Source organism: Podarcis pityusensis (assembly GCF_964106645.2).
Source record: "Podarcis pityusensis genome assembly, chromosome: 4".
NCBI classification, from domain to species: Eukaryota; Metazoa; Chordata; class Lepidosauria; order Squamata; family Lacertidae; genus Podarcis; species Podarcis pityusensis.
Window position 1 is genome coordinate 80,104,761 of NC_138027.1, and position 17,909 is coordinate 80,122,669.

Consider the following 17,909-nt stretch of genomic DNA (forward strand, 5'->3'; position numbering starts at 1 on the left):
GGCACGGAGTCGGGTGAAGTCAGGAACAGATATGCAAGCAGGGAGCCAGGGTGGGTCAGGAGCTCAGGTAGGAAAACAGGACAGGGTTCAGGCAGGAACTAGCAACCAATAATGTTGCTCCTGCAACTTGGGACTGGGGCTGGCTGGCTTTTATCTGCCCCGAGGCATAGGGCGGCCACGATCCTCAGGTGACTCACCTCTCCTGGCCTGGAGGCGAGCACTCCTCCTGCGGGAACTTAGTTCCCTCCGCCTCTCTGCCCTGAGCCTCTGCAGCTCAGGAGAGGCTGGAGGGTTACCGGGCCCAGAGGCAACCTCACCTTCCCCTGACGGGGCTGAGAGTGGAGCACCTGCAGGCAATGGGTCCTCCATCACCTCAGGAGCCAGAGCAGACTCAGCTGATGTCTGCACCTGAGGATCCAGCACATGTGAGGACCCTTTGGGCTCATGCCCCAGCCCCGGCTCAGCTGGTTCTGGAGGCGGGGAATCCTGTGCAGGTTGGGATCCCTCAGGTTCAGCATCCGAGTCCGAATCCCAGGCCATCTCACCAACATGTGTAAGCAGAGTTGGGTTGACATTGTGCAAATGGAAGCGTTTCTTCTCTTTTTGCATTTTCATCACACCTTTCTTTCAAGAAGTTCAAAGTGGCATACAAGGTTCTCCATATCCCCACTTTATGCTCACATCAACCTGGTGTAGGTAGGTTAGGTGACTGGCCTAAGGTCACTCAGTGAACTTCATGACTGAGTGGCGGATTCGAAGCTTCGTCTCCCAGGTCCTAGTCTAACACTCTTACCACCACACCACACAGGCTCTAAATGCTGCACAGATAACCAGTAATATTAGAGATTGAACCTGGAACACCTTTTTTCTACCTCTGTATTTGTCTTGTCACATTGGTTCACGCAGAAGTCCTTGTATGCCAGTATGGACTTCCCGTAACTTTTGATGGACTGGACCTTGCTTAAATCTTGCTGTAAATCTCTTAACTCAACCTCAAGTGTCAGTTGGTTGCTCTGCGAAGCTATCCAGAGACCCTGGAAGCAAGTAAAGCAGCGGTATGAAAGGCACTTAATGCACTTTAAACCTCTGTGTTGATCATATTTGCAGGTGTTCACCCGTGAGTGCATGAGCCACTATCTGAGGGTGTTCAACTTCTTGTGGAGGGCAAAACGGATGGAATATATTCTCACAGACATATGGAAAGGACATATGTGTAACGCAAAGCTTCTGAAAAGTATGCCAGGTAAGGGAGTAACCAACCGTATTACGGCAAAATTACACAAACAGTTGTTTTCAGACCAAACCTCCTTTATAGGTTGCTTTGTATGGGAGAGAAATTTATTCTTACTGCTGAAGTCTCTCCAAATGTCAGAAGGTTTCCTGCAAGGGCAGATGTTATGTTTTTTTAGGGTGGTTTGTTTTAAGTTAACAATAACTTAATTTCTATGGTTTTTTGTAATCCTGGTAATAAAACTGCCAGATTGCACACAAATAGGGCAGGGGCTTTTGCTCCAGGCACCTGAAAAGTTGATGGTTCTTTGTAAGCCGCTCAGAGGTCTTCGTTTGAGTAAGTATATTGCTTTTGGTAAATAAATAAATAGGCAAGGGAGAAAACAAAATGGGATTTGCTTTTAGGGTAAAGAGTTTCCCTCTGGTTACAAGCTTGAAGTGTTGGTCACAAGAGAGCTCACCCCCTGCCCACTCTCCTATTTGCTCTCCCTTTTCCCATCACTCCATCCTGGCATCATTCCTTATGTGGTGAGATTAGAGACGTTGCTTTAGCTTTTAGCAGACATTTTCAGAATTCTCTTTTCATCTGGATTGCCGTTGTTCCACAAAGCACTTCAGCATCGGCCACTTCAACTTGCGCTGCCTCATACAGATTCCACTTTTGCCTTCGATACACCTAAAATTCCTCTGAGGCTTCTTTCTTCAGCTCAGGATTTGGGATATGTCCAAATCCAGTGCACTACCCTAAAGTTTATTACATGGATACACATAATATTATGTGGAAAGCATAATGTTAATGCAGCAATCACCCCTTTGCCATTGTACGTATCCCAAGGCTGCAGTAGGCAGCCAGGTATCAGGTAAGCTGGAGAATCATGGCCAATGTGCAGTTGGTGGTGCTGAAAAACACCTGCTTGGCACAATGTAATGTTGAAATGGCCCACAAACGTTTGGTGGGGTATTGAGGCAAACAAACTTGTGTCTTTTATTCTATTACTGACTTGTAATTTGACTTCATTTCCTCTGTAGACTGAGAGCAGCTAGTGCGGTAGGGTGTGTAGGGCCACACAATCCTATGCATGTTTACTCAGAATTAAATCACATTGTATTTCATGGTGTTATTTCCTACTTAATGCTTTAGGATTGTGACCTGAGTAAAAAAGTTCTGAATTCAAATTTCACCTTGATCATGAACATATCTGAGCTCCTTTCCCTTAATGCAATATGAGGATAGCCATCAAGTCTGTTGCACCACTAAGTTACACTGGATGCTTAAAATATTCTACTTAGTGCATTGCTATATATAATTGTTGTTGTGATTGTGGTTAGATAGGTCTCTGATTTTCTTAGTGGGTCTTCTGAATATGATCAGAAATGTTCAAGCTTTCCCCCAGCCCCTGAGCTTTTCAATATTGTTTAGGACTCAGTGGACCCTTCAAACTTTTTTCTACAGATCAAAACCCATACATAACTGATATTTTAATGACCACAGCATTGCCTTTTAATTGATCAGTGTTACAGCAAAATTAGTAGATTGCACCAATATAGTATAAAAATAAGAGCCCCTAGTTCAGGGCCTTGTTAGACTGTTGGTAAATCCAGCTGTGGTCAAGATAGTCATATCCATTATCAAGAAAAATTAAATCAAGAGCAGGGTTAGCTACAGATATTCTTGATTCTTCTGGAACCTTTGAATAGACTACCTGAATGGAGCTCACAGTTTGAGAACCTCTGTTCTAGCTGAAAGGCTTCAATAAATGAGATTAATGACCTACATATAACTCAGAATGCTTTTCAGTCCACCTTTCCAATAAATTAGGCAGCAAACTACCTAGTTGTTTGCTCATGACTGTGGTTGGTGGATCAAAAGTTTGCGTGGTCAGCGGCAAAAGGACACTGCTCCTGAATATCTGCAAATACTCCTTGGTCTATGTGGCCAGGTGCCCATGTCTGGTTCAGTGGGCCAGGGGTAGCTCAAAGAGTTGTTGCTTATTTTCAAAGCCATTGGCTCATTTCTTCCCCTTCTCTCTCAGCTTGGCTGTACTCTGTTTTGTTTTTGTGGCTGCTGCTGAGCAGTATGCATTCATGGGCTGTAGCAATGTTGTGTGACTGGAAAATATTATTATGTAGTGAGTATATTTTCTATAATGAAAGAGTTTCAGTGGGGAAGTCTGTTTACTAAGATTTTTTTTAAAACAACAACAACACAGTTCTGCAGGTTTAATAAGGATGATGAAATTTTTGAAATAGCCTTGAGGGGGCAATAGAGCATTACGGTTCTTTATTGACCAGGGCTTTTTTCAGCTCCAGAACTCTCTTCCAGGCTTGCAGAGTACTGATGTGTGTATTGCCATTTGCGATACTAAACTGAATTAGTCTTTAGACTAAATGGGTTAAGCCCTGCTTTGGCATAGAATTATATGCATTTTCTTGCTTTTGTGAATGGGATTTTATGCACATCACATTCTGGGTTTGTTTGTTTTCTGGGCATTGTTAGTCACTTTGGATTTCCAGTAGGTTGGTATACAAATGTTTTAATTAATATATAAATAAGAATCAAACCAGGGAGATGGAAAGTTCTTTGTGCGTGACTGCCAGAACTAAATATGCAGTGGAGACCTGGTAAAACTAGCATTCGTTATCAACTGCAGCTGCTGGCAATCATGCAAGGTTTTGAATCGTGCATGACTCTTTAGGCAAAGATTTTCACATGTTATGTCTAGGAAAAAGAATTCAGTCAAGATATAAAGCGAAGAATGTTAGCAATCCAGAATTCATGCCTGTAGTATGACGCAGCCCACCTGAGGGATATCTTTGACTTTAAAGTGAGTACAAACTAAAAAATAAATTGTTCAAGTATAGAGAGCAAAAATTTCCAAGGAAACCTGGAATGTTTGTTATGACAGACACAAGTGAATAAAATAGCATCTTTGGCCTCTAGTCACTTTCTGGAAAGTGCAAGTGTGGAAAATATGGAAGTCCAAATTTTCCCCTCGAATTACCTCCCTCCCTCCCATCTTCCTAGGCTAAAATTCTCTACCCACCTTTCTGGGAGTACGCCCTGTTGAACTCAGTGGGACAAACATCTAGATAGATACATATGAAATTGTGCAGTAAGAAAATAAAATCTAGCAGGTAAACATATTGAAACATGACAAAAAGAAGGGCATTGTAGATGTTGGTTGTTCTGGATAATTCCAATGAATTGTTAACTAGAATGATATGTGAGCTAAAGGCTCCTGTGTTACATACCCCTGTAGTTTTGCAAATAATAAACCATTATCAACCAGTGATCTGTTAAGACTCAAACCTCTAGAGATTTTACAGAGAGTTATTATATGGCAGTCATGAGTTAGGAGTTCTATGGGCTCAATCTCCTGGTTGCATCAGTTGTTATATAAACTTGGCTACAAAGAATACAAACTTCGTTATATAAACTTGGGCTCCAAAGCAGAACAGATACAGAGAGCTTTCTGGAGGACAGGGATCTAGGTGAAGTTCTTCTGCTAGGATGAGAAAATGCATCTAATGTCAGGGCCTAGCACTGTTGGGAGGGTTCATTTAAAATGAGAGAATAATACCCAGTCCCAGTGAAAAGTTTTATTTGCAGCAAATTCACTGCAAACTGTTGGCATGGTTGTTAGGAAAAGGTATTTATTTATACATGTGATGCGGCTGCCCTCACTTGACAGACTCCTGGGATGCAATCCTAAATTAATTGGAGAATATATCAAAACAGAAGTCCTTAACTCTTCTCATGTAACGCTTCTTTGTGCATACAGGGAACGTAAACCCCTTAAGAGTCGCTGAAAATTGCTAGAATTTCTGTTGTTAGCAGCCAAGAAGGTGATTCCCAGCCAGGCATTTGGAAAGCTAAAACAATCCATTTAGTGAACAATTGGCTCTCTGAAATCTGTAATGGAGAAATGTTTTTACCAGTTAAAAGTTGCAACTTTTATCATTGTTCTTGTTTTATCTGTAATGCAGGTTGTTTTTTTTATCTGCAGTGCACTTTTTAGGCAGTATTGCTCTTTAAGTGGGATCTTTAGCATAACACTAAGAGGAGGTCATGAAACCCCATGAAGAAGCTGAACATGCTTTTACACTCACTACTTGGTGCTGCTACCGGTTGTTTGTTTTGCACACTTGAGTCCACAAACGATTCCTTCTTTCTGGGTTTTGTGGCTGTTTCTTTCTTTCCCATATGCGCTGCAAATTTTACATATGTGTTATCTGAGAGCGCAGGAATATCAAACACGGTAAAGAATGGTTTGCCCTTTCTATGTCACAGGTAGGTTGTGGCACACAGGTGGGTTTGGTAGCATGCTGTGCAAACAGGGAAGCTTTGGCATGGCCTTATCTCCTCTTGAAGCTTGTTCCACACTTGAGTACCCTTGACTGACAATGCCTTATCTCCTTTCCCCACAAAGTTTGGCCTAAGCATTTTAGTGACTCTCTCCCAAAAGAGAGTTGAAATCTCTGAGGATCATGCACTGGAAAGGCAGGCTCTATCTTCCAATGGTGAACATAAATAGCCACTGGAAAGGAAGCCACCAGGCAGGACTCCCATTATATGATAGTCACATATCTATGTTAATTCATAGCAGGGTGGATCAGGAGTTAGAATATTGGCCTGGGTCATGCATGAAAATCCCTGTATAACCATGGAGTTATTAGTGGCCTTGGGTAAAAATGTCTGCTATTGATTAAAGAGAAGGCAACTGTCATATTTTATTTGCCTTTTTAACAAACAAGATGGAATGAGACGGAAAGTGCTAAGGTATATAAAGAAGAGGCATAAGTAGGGATTCATGTTCGAACTGAAGTAACTCAATGTGATTGTTTTTCAGAACATTATTCTTGGAATTCACCTAAATAGACATTCTGGTTCCACAGCACCTTTTAAAAGAGAGTTGGACCAAGAAAACAAAACAGGCAAAGGCTGTATAAGAAAAATGATGAAGATCCATCATAACTGAGCTTCAGTTCAGAATTAAGCAATCTGTGTGATACTTCCTTTTCTGCGGCTTTTCCAGCAATCCTTGCTGACCGCAATTCATGATTTCTCATAGGCTGTTGTTGCTGTAACCTTCACCTTGATATCACCTATTCGATTTTCCCAATAGCTGTAGTCACTATTTTGACTGTTACTGTTTGCAGTTCATACTAATAAGCATGCAGACTCAGAATTTAAGCATGTTAACTCAGAAGGAAGCCTTGTTGTGTTTAATGGCTCTAACTCCTATATTAGGATTATATCCCTAGTTTAGAGATCTTGACAGCACGATCCAAACCCAAAATTCATGGGGATGAGAGAGTTTGTGTTCAGCAGATTTGGGGGGTTTCCCGTGGGCTATGCTGACCTATGTTCTTCCCCTCAGCTGAGCCATACATACACTGCTATTAAGTCCTTTACCCTGGTTCAGCCAGCAGGGCTTACAGTGATGTAAGTCTCAAAAAGAGTGGGACGAGGAGAGATGTGAACCTATTCCAAACCCTGTGATCTGGGACCCAATCCTCATCCAGCAGTATTATTACAATTTCTCTGTTAACCAGGAATTATTTGCTCTAGATATTTTCTAATTAGTAGGAAATATCCAGTATGAATATTCTAGGGGGAAGACTTTTTATTGCTCTTCATTCCATATATTTTCTGGTTGTTTCTGGCTAGCAGCTGGGGAGAAAAAATCCCCCCCCCCCCAAGATAGCTGCAGCTTATTCTTTCTCATGTAATTTTTGCTCTGTATAGATCTTGGCAATTTTGCTCCGTATAGATCTTTGTCATCTTGGTATAGTCATTGGTTTGCTTCATTCATTCTGATGCAGTTTGCTCCGATAATCCAAGACAAAATTGGGTAGTGCTGATGTGCCTCAACCAAAATGTTGAGAGAGAAGTCCAGTTTGCCTCTGAGCTTTTGAGACATTTTGGAACAAACAAGAGATATTTTTGTATAATGCGTAATCCTACTGTATATGGAATATTTTCATCTGCTCTGCCAGGTCATGCATTCCTTCCCCAGCACACAGTTTCATCTATGAGGGATTCCATTTATTAACATTTATACTCACTGTACCATTAGTTAAATATTTTCCTAAGTAATCTTGTATCCTGAAAGTTCCTAGTTTGTCCTTTCAAATCTCTTGTGGCAAGCCAGAGTGGGGGCTTAGGCATCTGATGTTTTATATATGTTGCTGAGAAAAATTAACCTTCTCATAATAAGAGATCTGTTCAGGCTCCTTTGCTAGTGGATTGCCACCTGTTACAGCAGTGCCAAGCAGACTTTGTTTCCCAGCCACAAAGGTCTTTTCCCTATCTATTCTGTTCCACGTTCTAATTCCTTTCTATTACAAATCTTGTTTTGTACCAGATCTCCAGAGTTTTGTCAACCTATACTATTAATTTCATTTTCTTGTTTGATCCTGCATTATATTTTCTGTTAATATGGGGGTGTATTTATTGCAGGCAGAGGCTATCATGGCTACGCCTCTGGAAAATGCTGAACTTGTGGCCGTAAATATACTGAGATTAAAATGATAGTCCACATATAGTCTCCTTTCTTTGAGAACCCGTTATCAATTTATATACCGTATTTTTTGCTCTATAAGACTCACTTTTTCCCTCCTAAAAAGTAAGGGGAAATGTGTGTGCGTCTTATGGAGCGAATGCAGGCTGCGCAGCTATCCCAGAAGCCAGAGCAGCAAGAGGGATTGCTGCTTTCGCTGTGCAGTGATCCCTCTTGCTGTTCTGGCTTCTGAGATTCAGAATATTTTTTTTCTTGTTTTCCTCCTCCAAAAACTAGGTGCATCTTATGGTCTGGTGCGTTTTATAGAGCGAAAAAATACAGTATGTCTTACTCCTTTCAAAGATGGGTCCAGGTAGCTGTTGTATTTCAGGTGTGTGTGTGTGTTTTAAAAATATGGCTAGATGAACATTTCCATTCTGAGTTTTAATATACATATTCTTTGAATTTCTTACAGAACTTTCTGGGGTGCTGCATCAGTGTCACGTTCTGGCATCAGAAATGGTCCATTTCATTCATCAAATGCAGTATTACATTACATTTGAGGTACCCTTTAACCATCCATTTTGTTGTTTGTTTGTTTGAAATTGGAAGAACGTTCTTATTGATGTGAGCTTAATTATGTCACAGAGGTATAGAGCAGAGAGGTTGCTATTTAAACAGTCTCTAAAACAAAGTGAATCTCATTGCTGGATGTTTTGTTCCATAGGTGCTTGAATGTTCATGGGATGAACTATGGAACAAAGTTCAGCAGGCTCAAGACTTGGATCACATCATTGCGGCTCATGAAGTTTTCTTAGATACAATTATATCTCGCTGTTTGCTGGACGCTGACTCAAGAGTAAGTCTCATTTACCTATTTATATATAATGTTACCATCATTTCTCTAATTATTTATGCTTTTGAGATTATTTCTGGCAACACACAATGGAGTTTTATTCGGAGATGAATTCCACTGCGTTCAGTGCGTCTTCATTACAAGCCAAAAAAAAAAAAAAGTTTAGGATTACAGCCCTGGTAAATTTAATCTTTTATGGGATGTTCTGGGAGAATCTCCGTACTGAAATCAATTTTTCCATGTATCCCTTTGCTCTAGGAGGAGATATTAAATATAACCATCTTTCAGCAGTTTCTTATAGGCTAGCAAATCTTAGCTTTTCTTTGAACATTTCATTTTTAGAGGTTTTGTCTTCCCTTTGCAACTTTTGTTGTAGATGCTTCTCAACCAGCTTCGAGCTGTCTTTGATCAGATTCTTGAGTTTCAAAATGCCCAAGATGGCCTGTACCGCGTTGCCTTGGAGGAGTTACAGTTACGGTTGCAGTTTGAAGAAAGAAAGAGAGAGAGAGAGCTTGAGGTACAAAGGAGTTTTCAGTGGCATTTTAAGCACAAGAACGATGTGAACACAACAGGCTGCTTGTGTTCAATACCAATTCAATACCAAAAAATAATCCTTCTAATATCCCCTCCTTTTCTTTGAAAGACTGAGCAAATAGGTATTTGGATAAAGTCTTAATATGAAAAGTAAGTGTGTGCATGTTTACTCAAAAGTAAGTTGCACTATGCTCAGTGGGGCTTCTAAGAAAGTACATATGCCTAGATTACACAGTACATTTAACCCAGATTGGGGTAACCTAGAAGCTGCAATTGACAAACCTTAATCCCCCCCCCCCATTAAAACACAAATTGAATTCTTTTTCACGCTTGGTATGTATTGTTTGTAAGAAGTTTCTTCTGTCTTAACTTCTTGGCTTATAACTGTAAGAGATCTCCAACTAAATTTAAGGCACTTCCTCTTAATAAAACAAAAATTAGCATGTGGCTTCAGATTTATTGATGTGTACACCTGATAATTTCTCATCTTTTTTTCTTTTCTTTTTTACAATGTATATTGTTAAGGGTGAATGGGGAGTAAAAGATTCAGAAGAGAAAGAGGAGAATAAAAGGATTAAAGAATTTCAAGATTCAATACCAAAAATGTGTTCACAGCTGCGACTACTTACCCATTTCTATCAGGTATTTTTAAAAAGAGGAATTTTTAAAACATTAACGTACTGATAGCCGGTATCTGTTTCTGCTTTAAAGTGCACACTGTTTTAATGCGGCATGCAAGCCTTTCCAGGATTTGGAAGAAGGCAATAACAATAAAAGTTATGTTATGAATACATTAGGGAATGTGACATTTGGCTTCAGTAGATAAAGAACCAGGTGCATAGAGGTTGTCCCAGACATAAAATGATTGCACTCCAGAGTCTGTGTTTATGTTGATCATTGCCACTGTAGGTAGACAACATTTTTATGAAGCATTCTCGCTAGAATAATTTTTGTGGGATTCGCTTTGTTAAAAACCGCCCCGTCAAAACTCAAGACAGGAAATTCACTAACTTTTCACCTACCGTATTTTTCGCTCTATAGGACGCACTTTTCCCCCTTCAAAAATGAAGGGGAAATGTGTGTGCGTCCTATGGAGCGAAGATGCCATAGCCCCGCGACCCTCTCCCGGCTGGAGAGGTGACGCGCGGCTATGGCAGGAGCCTCTATAGCTGCGCGTCACCTCTCCAGCCGGGAGAGCACTCGCGGGGCTAAAGAAGCACCCCGCGACCCTCTCCCGGCTGGAGAGGTGACGCGCGGCTATGGCAGGAGCCTCTATAGCCGCGCGTCACCTCGCCAGCCGGGAGCAGCCCCCTGCGACCCTCTCCCGGCTGGAGAGGTGACGCGCGGCTATGGCAGGAGCCTCTATAGCCGCGCGTCACCTCGCCAGCCGGGAGAGCACGCGCGGGGCTAAAGAAGCCATAGCCCTGCGACCCTCTCCCGGCTGGAGAGATGATGCGCGGCTATGGCTCTCCGCTGCGCCTTTCCGCTGCTCCCTGACCTGCTCTTTGGGGCTGGTGGTGGGCTTCCCCCCGCCAGCCCCAAAGAGCAGGTCGAAAGGAACCTGAAGCCTGGAGAGCGAGAGGGGTCAGTGCACACCGACCCCTCTCGCTCTCCAGGCTTCCAAGGTAGCCGCCTGAACGGCACCTTGTTTTAGAGCGGGAAAACAAGAGGGGGAAAGTTCTCCCCCTCTCTGTGCAGCGCCTCCTGCTGCTTCACTGAAGGGGCACTGGGCAGAGAGGGGGAAATTTTTTTTTTCTTGTTCTCCCCCCTCTAAAACAAAGTGCATCCTATTGTCCGGTGTGTCCTATGGTGCGAAAAATACGGTACTTTTATAAGGATGGGGCATTGCAGGAACTGCCCGTCTCTTGCAGTGGATCAGTTTCTACTTGTTATATATAGTGGAATTTTCAAGGATTGCTATGGAATGGTGACATACTTCACACCTTTATTCCATTACACACGTTCATTTGTGTGACTTCTTATGAATGCCTAATTTCTCTGTTTTTCTTTCTTTCTTCCAGGGCATTGTGCAGCAGTTCTTGGTATTACTGACCACCAGTTCTGATGAAAGTCTTCGTTTTCTTAGCTTTAGATTGGATTTCAATGAACATTATAAAGCTAGGGAGCCCAGGCTTAGGGTTTCTTTGGGTACTAGAGGGCGGCGTAATTCACATATATAAATCTCCCTGCAATGAATGTAAACCAGGATCACGGATGTGTAACCCGTTGTTGGTTGTGGCAGTCAACTTGGCATACTAAAACCAAATGGCATGCAGTAGGTGTTTGTCATTATCGCAAGCAACCTGTTTTTAGTCATGTGATTGTGCAACACTTGTGCAGAAAGCAACATGGCTTATTTTTTTATATTTAATGGTTGAGATTACTAAATGGGTTTAAATTGTTGCAATTTTGCTTTGGTAGTCCATTAATCAACCAACTATATTTTGTTTGTGGCTTTTAAAGCACATTCCACCATCATTGATCTTTGTCGTCAGGACATTTTATCCACATGCAGACACATACTTGTTTCCTTTTACACTAAGCAGGGCTGTAATTTTCCATTTCAGTTTAGAAACCACTTTTATTTTAAAACCTGCCGGTTTAAGAATCTGGCCAGAAGTCTATCTTATTTCTTTTTCAGTGTTGTGGTGTATTGACTGTGTGGGAAAAAAATTAGTCACTTAAAATTACACACATTAATGTTTTCAACATTTTCAAAACTGATTTATTTTTCCAGAAATTTTTTAACTGCTTTACAGAAACAAATATTAGAGACATAACAGAAGTCCAACACAACAAATAGTAGAAATGAAGTTAAAACCTCAGTGATCTCCAGTAATGAAACATGTAAATATTTAATAGATGTGAATGAAGTATTTTGTGTTCAAATCTGATGTATTAGAAATTAATTTGGATAATGAAGACTACTTATTTCTCTTTCCTTGCCTATTTTTCCATTGTAAATATTTATATATTGCTGTCCAGATGTTAGGGGGAAACATTTTTGTAAAAAAAAAAGTCACTATATATCATCACTCAATTATCCATTTGTTATATTCACAGGTAAAAGCTTAGAAAATAAACACAATTATCTTTCAAACTTTTTTCTGTTTCTTCTAACTGACAAAGTGCCTGATTTAATAAAATTAATACTGAATTATAGGGCAGCCTTTTCTTTAGCTTGTCTCGATACCAATGCAGAATGTCAAGTGTACATTATGAAACAACCGAGACCAGCTTACTACAGATATTTCCTTTTCCCCTTCATCCTGCCAGGCTCCAAGGTGGGGATGGACAACACCCTCTGGACTAAAACACACTTGCACTGTATCTCAGAGATGGAGATTGTTGGCTCCAGGGTCACAGAGTTGTTTCTGAAAGCTCTGTAAGTTATTATTTCAGTTGCATAGGTTGTAGAGCCAAGAGTATATTGTACTATTTCTGATTATGTGGTAAGATAATGTCCCTTACGAGGTGCTTGGGGTGTGGGGTTTTTTTGGTTTCCTAGCAAGGAAACAACCCTAGTAAGGATTTTTTAGAAAATGGAAAAGCTAAAAGCTAAACCCTGTGCAATAGCTTCCTGGTCCCTTAGTATTCGGGTGTGAAATACATTTCTTCTTCACTTCAACGTTAATAGTGCCAGTGGGTCTTAAGACCCCAAATACTTAATACAGTTTCTCTTTGACAGACATGTTGCAAAGAACTGCATGTTCTTGCAGAATGCAGGGCTCTATTTTTTTCTATCCTTCCCCCCCCCCCCAAAAAAAGTGAATTAGTGCCTGTTAAAGAATGTGAGCACATATTACACTTCAAGCAGAAAATAATTTAATTGGACAAATCCAAGAAGCCAGATTAGCAACTCCTGTAACCCAACACCAAACCTACTTTTTATTATTCGATAGCATGATTGCAACATGTGTTCTCCAGGATACTATAGGGTTCCATCATGATTAACCATGGTAAAAATATAGGACTGCACACTTCCGGACAGCAGTCAAACTGAACAATAAGTCCCTCCTCTCTGTGCTGCTCTAATTCGAATATGAGTCTGTACTAGAAGAACCTTTGATATGCTGAAAACATGCACAGTCTGAGTCATCATCTTGGGACAGTCTTGACTCCTTGGAGTTTTTGTTAGGGTCTAAAGCAGCAGAAACATTTGATGAAGGATCTTCAACCCAACTTGAGCTGCTGTAGCTATGTTGCTTAGCTGAAACCTTTTTGTGTCCTCTTTTGGGTTCTGTGGATTTGGGTCTATGCCTAGATGGTCTTTGGTAGATTGGTTTTGTTTTGTAACAAGCAGTATCTTTGGCTTGAAGTCTTTTATAGTCATGATCTTTGGATTTACCATAATTTCCTGGACTGTTATAAGAGCTATGATTGGTTCTGAAAGTTCTAGGTTGTACTTTGAGGTTCTTACATGTGCTGCTGTTGTATGAAGGCAAACTATTATGGGCACTGTGCCTTGAAGGTTCAACTGGGAGAAGCAAGCCAGTGTCTTCTGGTGGGGAGCTAGGGGACAACATAGCTTTGACAGGATGGAGATCTAAAGGCTTTCTGATGTAATCACAATCTGTTGATGAAAACATTTCTGGTGGTGAACTTAAGTTGTTGTTGTTTTGATTGTCAGTTCCAACAGCGCTGTCTTCTAGCTGTTGGCTTCCTGTTTCCACAATGTTAACAGCATATTCCAGTTGTTGGTTTTGTGTTCCCCCAACGCCAGCATTGTAATATGGTTGTTTGTTTTGTGCTCCCTCAATGCCAACATTGTAATGTGGTTGTTGGCTTCTGGTTTTCTCGGCCGATGTGACTTCATTTTTGTCAGGTCCGCCTTTTTTGTCAGCATTTGTTTTATCAGGTTCCCTAAGAGAATGATGAAATTGTTTTAATAGATACAAATCTTTTTATGAAAGCCATAACATCAAACAGTGATACAGCAGCCAAGTCACTCCCTTTCCCGTTGCTGCTGCTTCAGGAAAACTTGGCAGCTTATTGTGAGAGTTGTCAATTCCCCAACTTGCTTCCTACCTCAAAGAAAAAGAAAATAAGTTTGGTTGCATTGGCCCTCCCCAGCTAGCAGAAGGGTATGCCCAACTTGAAGTCCCAAGAGCTGCGTTAAATGTATGGCCTTGTTACAGAGGATTAGATCAGCTTTATATAGATAAATCCTAAACTGTGCTGAGCTAAAATCTCTGTGAAGGAGGTTAGGCTGAGATAGTTGCCCAATCCACGGAGTAAACTTCATGACTGACTGAGGATTTCAACCCATCGCAGATCCAAACTATCATGAAACATCCTATGCTGAGGAGAACGGGGAGTGTGGAGAAGGATGTGGTTATCACAGTTATGTAATAACGATAAGCAAAGTAAATCATTGTTAAATCTAGGGAGCATTTTTGCCTTTCATCTGGAAGAAAAGGACAGTGGAAAATGGGCCAGAATCTGCAGACTATTGATTTTCCAAAGCTGCACATGAAGCAGAACACACTAGGATGGGGGTGCTACCGTATTGAGCACCACTACAGTCACAGCAGTTTGTGCTACAGTCACTTGTTCTGCAATAAGATACAGCAGTATCTGTGTTTAGAACTGAGATGCAAATCTTGCCTTTTGCCATTATGAATTAATGCTGGTTTCAGAATCATAAAGCCTGTTGTTATTCGACTTGGATATTATGATTATCAGATGGCTATGCCAGCAAAAACTGTATTTGATTGGCCTGCCTCTACTACTGCGTCAATTACGCCCATTGCATTATATCAGCATTCTAAAGTAGGCGCAAATGTCAAGGACTGGGTGCAAGTTGTTAGGAAGCAATTTGAATTATACACAGATGAGAGGGAGGAGAGAATGAAACAGTGACTTACTGCTCCTTCTTCACAAATAATGAAGTGTATATGTGCACAACAACTATTACAGTCAAGATCAAACCAGTGACAGCTACACAGGCTATGATGATGTGCTTTAGCAGGTCTTTAAGGTCTGCAGCTTTTGCTTTTCTCTTGCCCTGAATACCTAAAGGGACGAACACAGAACCATATCATATTATTCACAATTTAACAATGTTTCATACTCAACACTACTGCAATTCTTAGCAACACTGTTGTCAAAACCTTGTTGCTGAAAACTAATCTGATAAAGCTGTACACTATAGCATAGCTGTAATAATAAAAAAGTTATTCTAAGTTATGGTAGATGCTGTGGTAAGTGCACATAAGTTTAAGATAATGTGCACCCAAGTCCTACTTGCTTTTTTCTTTTCCATTATGTGGGAGAATCAGAAACCAAATCACAAACACATGATTGCTAGACAGTCACAAACAGGGTCAATGGCACCATGGAGTTTCAGAACCTGTATAGAGGCGATAAGCTGTGCACAGATGGTGGATTTGCTCGGTGGAAATAGGTATTCGCATTCTCACACAAGTGAGAAAAAAGTTGAAGGGTAATTAAATAAATAAAATATCCTCTCCTACTCATCTAAATACATTTAATGTAATAAGAAGTCATTGCAATATTTAATAAATAAATAAAAAGTATTCAAACATACATAGATTCCGTTCAAGTCAATAAAAGCCTTGCCAGAAAGAACTGAGTGTTAAATGCCAGCATTGGAGCTGGGTGAACTCCGCTCAGCACCCACTGGAGTTGCTATTTATCCCCCAAAACAGTAAATAGCTCTGCTCATTGCTGAACCAACCTGGGAAGCCCTTCAAAGCAGTCTCTACGCCCCCCAGCAAAGCAGTCGAGACATTCTCTCTCTCAGCAGAGTGGCTGATTTAAGGAACTGCTCCCTGGAAGGCTGGAGGCCAAACTTCACTCTGCTCATAGAAGACTCTTGGGCTGAGCCTTGCAAGTAGGCTTTTCCTCCTAAGTGGCCTCCCATGGTGGCCTGGAAATTCAGCAACTCCAGTCACCTCTCCTTTTCCTGCTGTTTCCCCCCGAATGGTGACTTGATTATAAAAGGCACAATATGAAAATATTCTAATCTAAACACATTGTTGAAAAACCCTCCACCCCTCTCTTCTTACCAATATTCACTGGATACCCCAACCTGAAATGCTTGTGATATTAACACAGGTGGAATATATTTTAAAGTGACCCAGGATTTGCAGGCAGTTCTAGATTTTAGATCCTCACAAAACTTTAAAAGTTTTGAATCTGCGTTTAAATTTATTTTCTTCTGTGTTTTATTTAAATATTTGTAAGTGGCACTTAAAGCAGCGAATAACCTAAAAACAATATAGTAACAACACTGGTAGAAACACCGGGAACATGTCGCTACAAACTGGTTGGTAAAAAAATTCCAAAGTCTGAAAAGGACAACAGGGTACAGCCTACCAGACTAAAGATTCAATTCCTGGTAAACACAAGCACCTTGGAACTGGCCCAGTAGTAAATTGGCAACCTGGGCAGCTCTCAGCAGAGTAGTAGCATGTACCAGTGACCTGCTCCTGTGAGCAGCCTGGCCACTGCAGTCAGCACTAGTAGCAGTTTCTGGACCAGATATCAGGGCAGCCTCCCACGAAGTGTGTTACAGTAATCAGGTCTTGAGGTTACCAAAGCGTGGACCAGGTCCTGATCCAGGAATGTTCATAGCCGGCATTTCAGCTAAAGCTGGTAGAAGGCACTCTTGGCTGCAGAGGTCACTTGAACCACTAAATGGATCAAGGGGTATCAGCCTGCTCTTCAGAGTAAGGGCAACACCATCCAGAACAGGCAATTGACCTACTCCTAAATTTTACATCTCCTGATTTTGGTGATACTCCACACTGTGGTTTAAATTCCCTTACAATCTTTTTAACTCTATGCGTGCAAGCTGTTTAAGAGGTGTTGTTTAAGAGTTCCAATCCCTTTGACAGCTGATAGTGTCTTTGTAATGTTCAAAGGTCATGTTGCACAGCAAAGTCGCACAGGTTGCAGGTGCAAATGCAGGCTGCATGCCTTTCCTGTGCAAGAGCTTCATTTCCCCCCCCCCCCCCCCAGACAATGCAAACAAGCACTGCTGTTGACTACTATAGAAAAGACAGTACAGGTGGCTGGCACTGCTTGCTCGAAATATCCAAAGCTGCCCTATCTGCAGCCTGTATGAAGTAAAAACTATTTGACAGCACTGCTTATAAGGCTGATGCCTATACCAGCTGCAATGGCACTCTGGTGGCAGAGCAAATTACCGTCATAGCGCGCCTGCTTCTCACAATCCAGCCAAACCACTTTCCCATTCCTACCTTTTTAAATATTTTCCATTATGGTGCAAATATGAATAAGCACTAGATGTAGGTTAAAACCCTTTGAGTTGTATGCTAGGGCTATATGCTCCATCACCTCTTTGCCACTTCCACAAAAGCAACTCCGCAATGCTTCCATGCTACCAGATTTATTTATTTTTTCTTCAGCAATGCCACTAGGTGATGCAAGATTGCTGGTTTACAATCTTGTTATCTATTTGTCCTTTTGTCACTCTCTCCTATTTTTATTTTTTTTAAGATGCAAGCAGAATGGAGAGGGGGGAATGAAATTTATTTTCCAAAATCCAATTTCACCGTGTTCAGTTTTATCCCATCTGTCTGGGGTATAAAAGTGACGTTTCCCCTTCCAGAAACCAATTGGGATCCTGTTTAGTATTTAGGACTGAGGCAGTTAGGAGATATGTCTCTGTTCCCTAAGGGCTGTGTGTGCTGACTCCACCATACTTCCAGGCCTGACTGCCGCAGAGCCAAGGGACTCGAGCTTGATCTTGGATTTGGAGACTCTGCCAGTACTTCCTTGGCTTCAGACCCAAGCTA

At 41.3% G+C, this 17,909-nt stretch overlaps 2 protein-coding genes across 11 annotated transcripts in view; one reads left to right on the forward strand and one right to left on the reverse strand.

The window, feature by feature from the left end:
• The window catches only part of TUBGCP3 (tubulin gamma complex component 3), a 61,641-nt gene extending 49,418 nt beyond the window's left edge, over positions 1–12,223 (forward strand). Inside the window, exons 17-22 of the mRNA XM_081002988.1 lie at positions 1,108–1,243; positions 8,209–8,297; positions 8,461–8,592; positions 8,966–9,106; positions 9,649–9,765; positions 11,145–12,223. Of these exons, the coding sequence (XP_080859114.1) occupies positions 1,108–1,243; positions 8,209–8,297; positions 8,461–8,592; positions 8,966–9,106; positions 9,649–9,765; positions 11,145–11,303 (774 nt within the window). The 3' untranslated portion in view covers positions 11,304–12,223. The remainder of the gene's footprint in view (positions 1–1,107; positions 1,244–8,208; positions 8,298–8,460; positions 8,593–8,965; positions 9,107–9,648; positions 9,766–11,144) is intronic.
• A 420-nt stretch (positions 12,224–12,643) lies between these two features.
• The window catches only part of LOC308475734 (uncharacterized protein), a 28,391-nt gene continuing 23,125 nt past the window's right edge, over positions 12,644–17,909 (reverse strand). For all 10 annotated transcript variants that reach the window (XM_081003017.1, XM_081003021.1, XM_081003020.1 and 7 more), the window contains 2 exons: positions 14,991–15,138; positions 12,644–13,986 (listed from right to left, as the gene is read on the reverse strand). In XM_081003017.1, the coding sequence (XP_080859143.1) occupies positions 13,155–13,986; positions 14,991–15,138 (980 nt within the window). In that variant the 3' untranslated portion in view covers positions 12,644–13,154. The remainder of the gene's footprint in view (positions 13,987–14,990; positions 15,139–17,909) is intronic.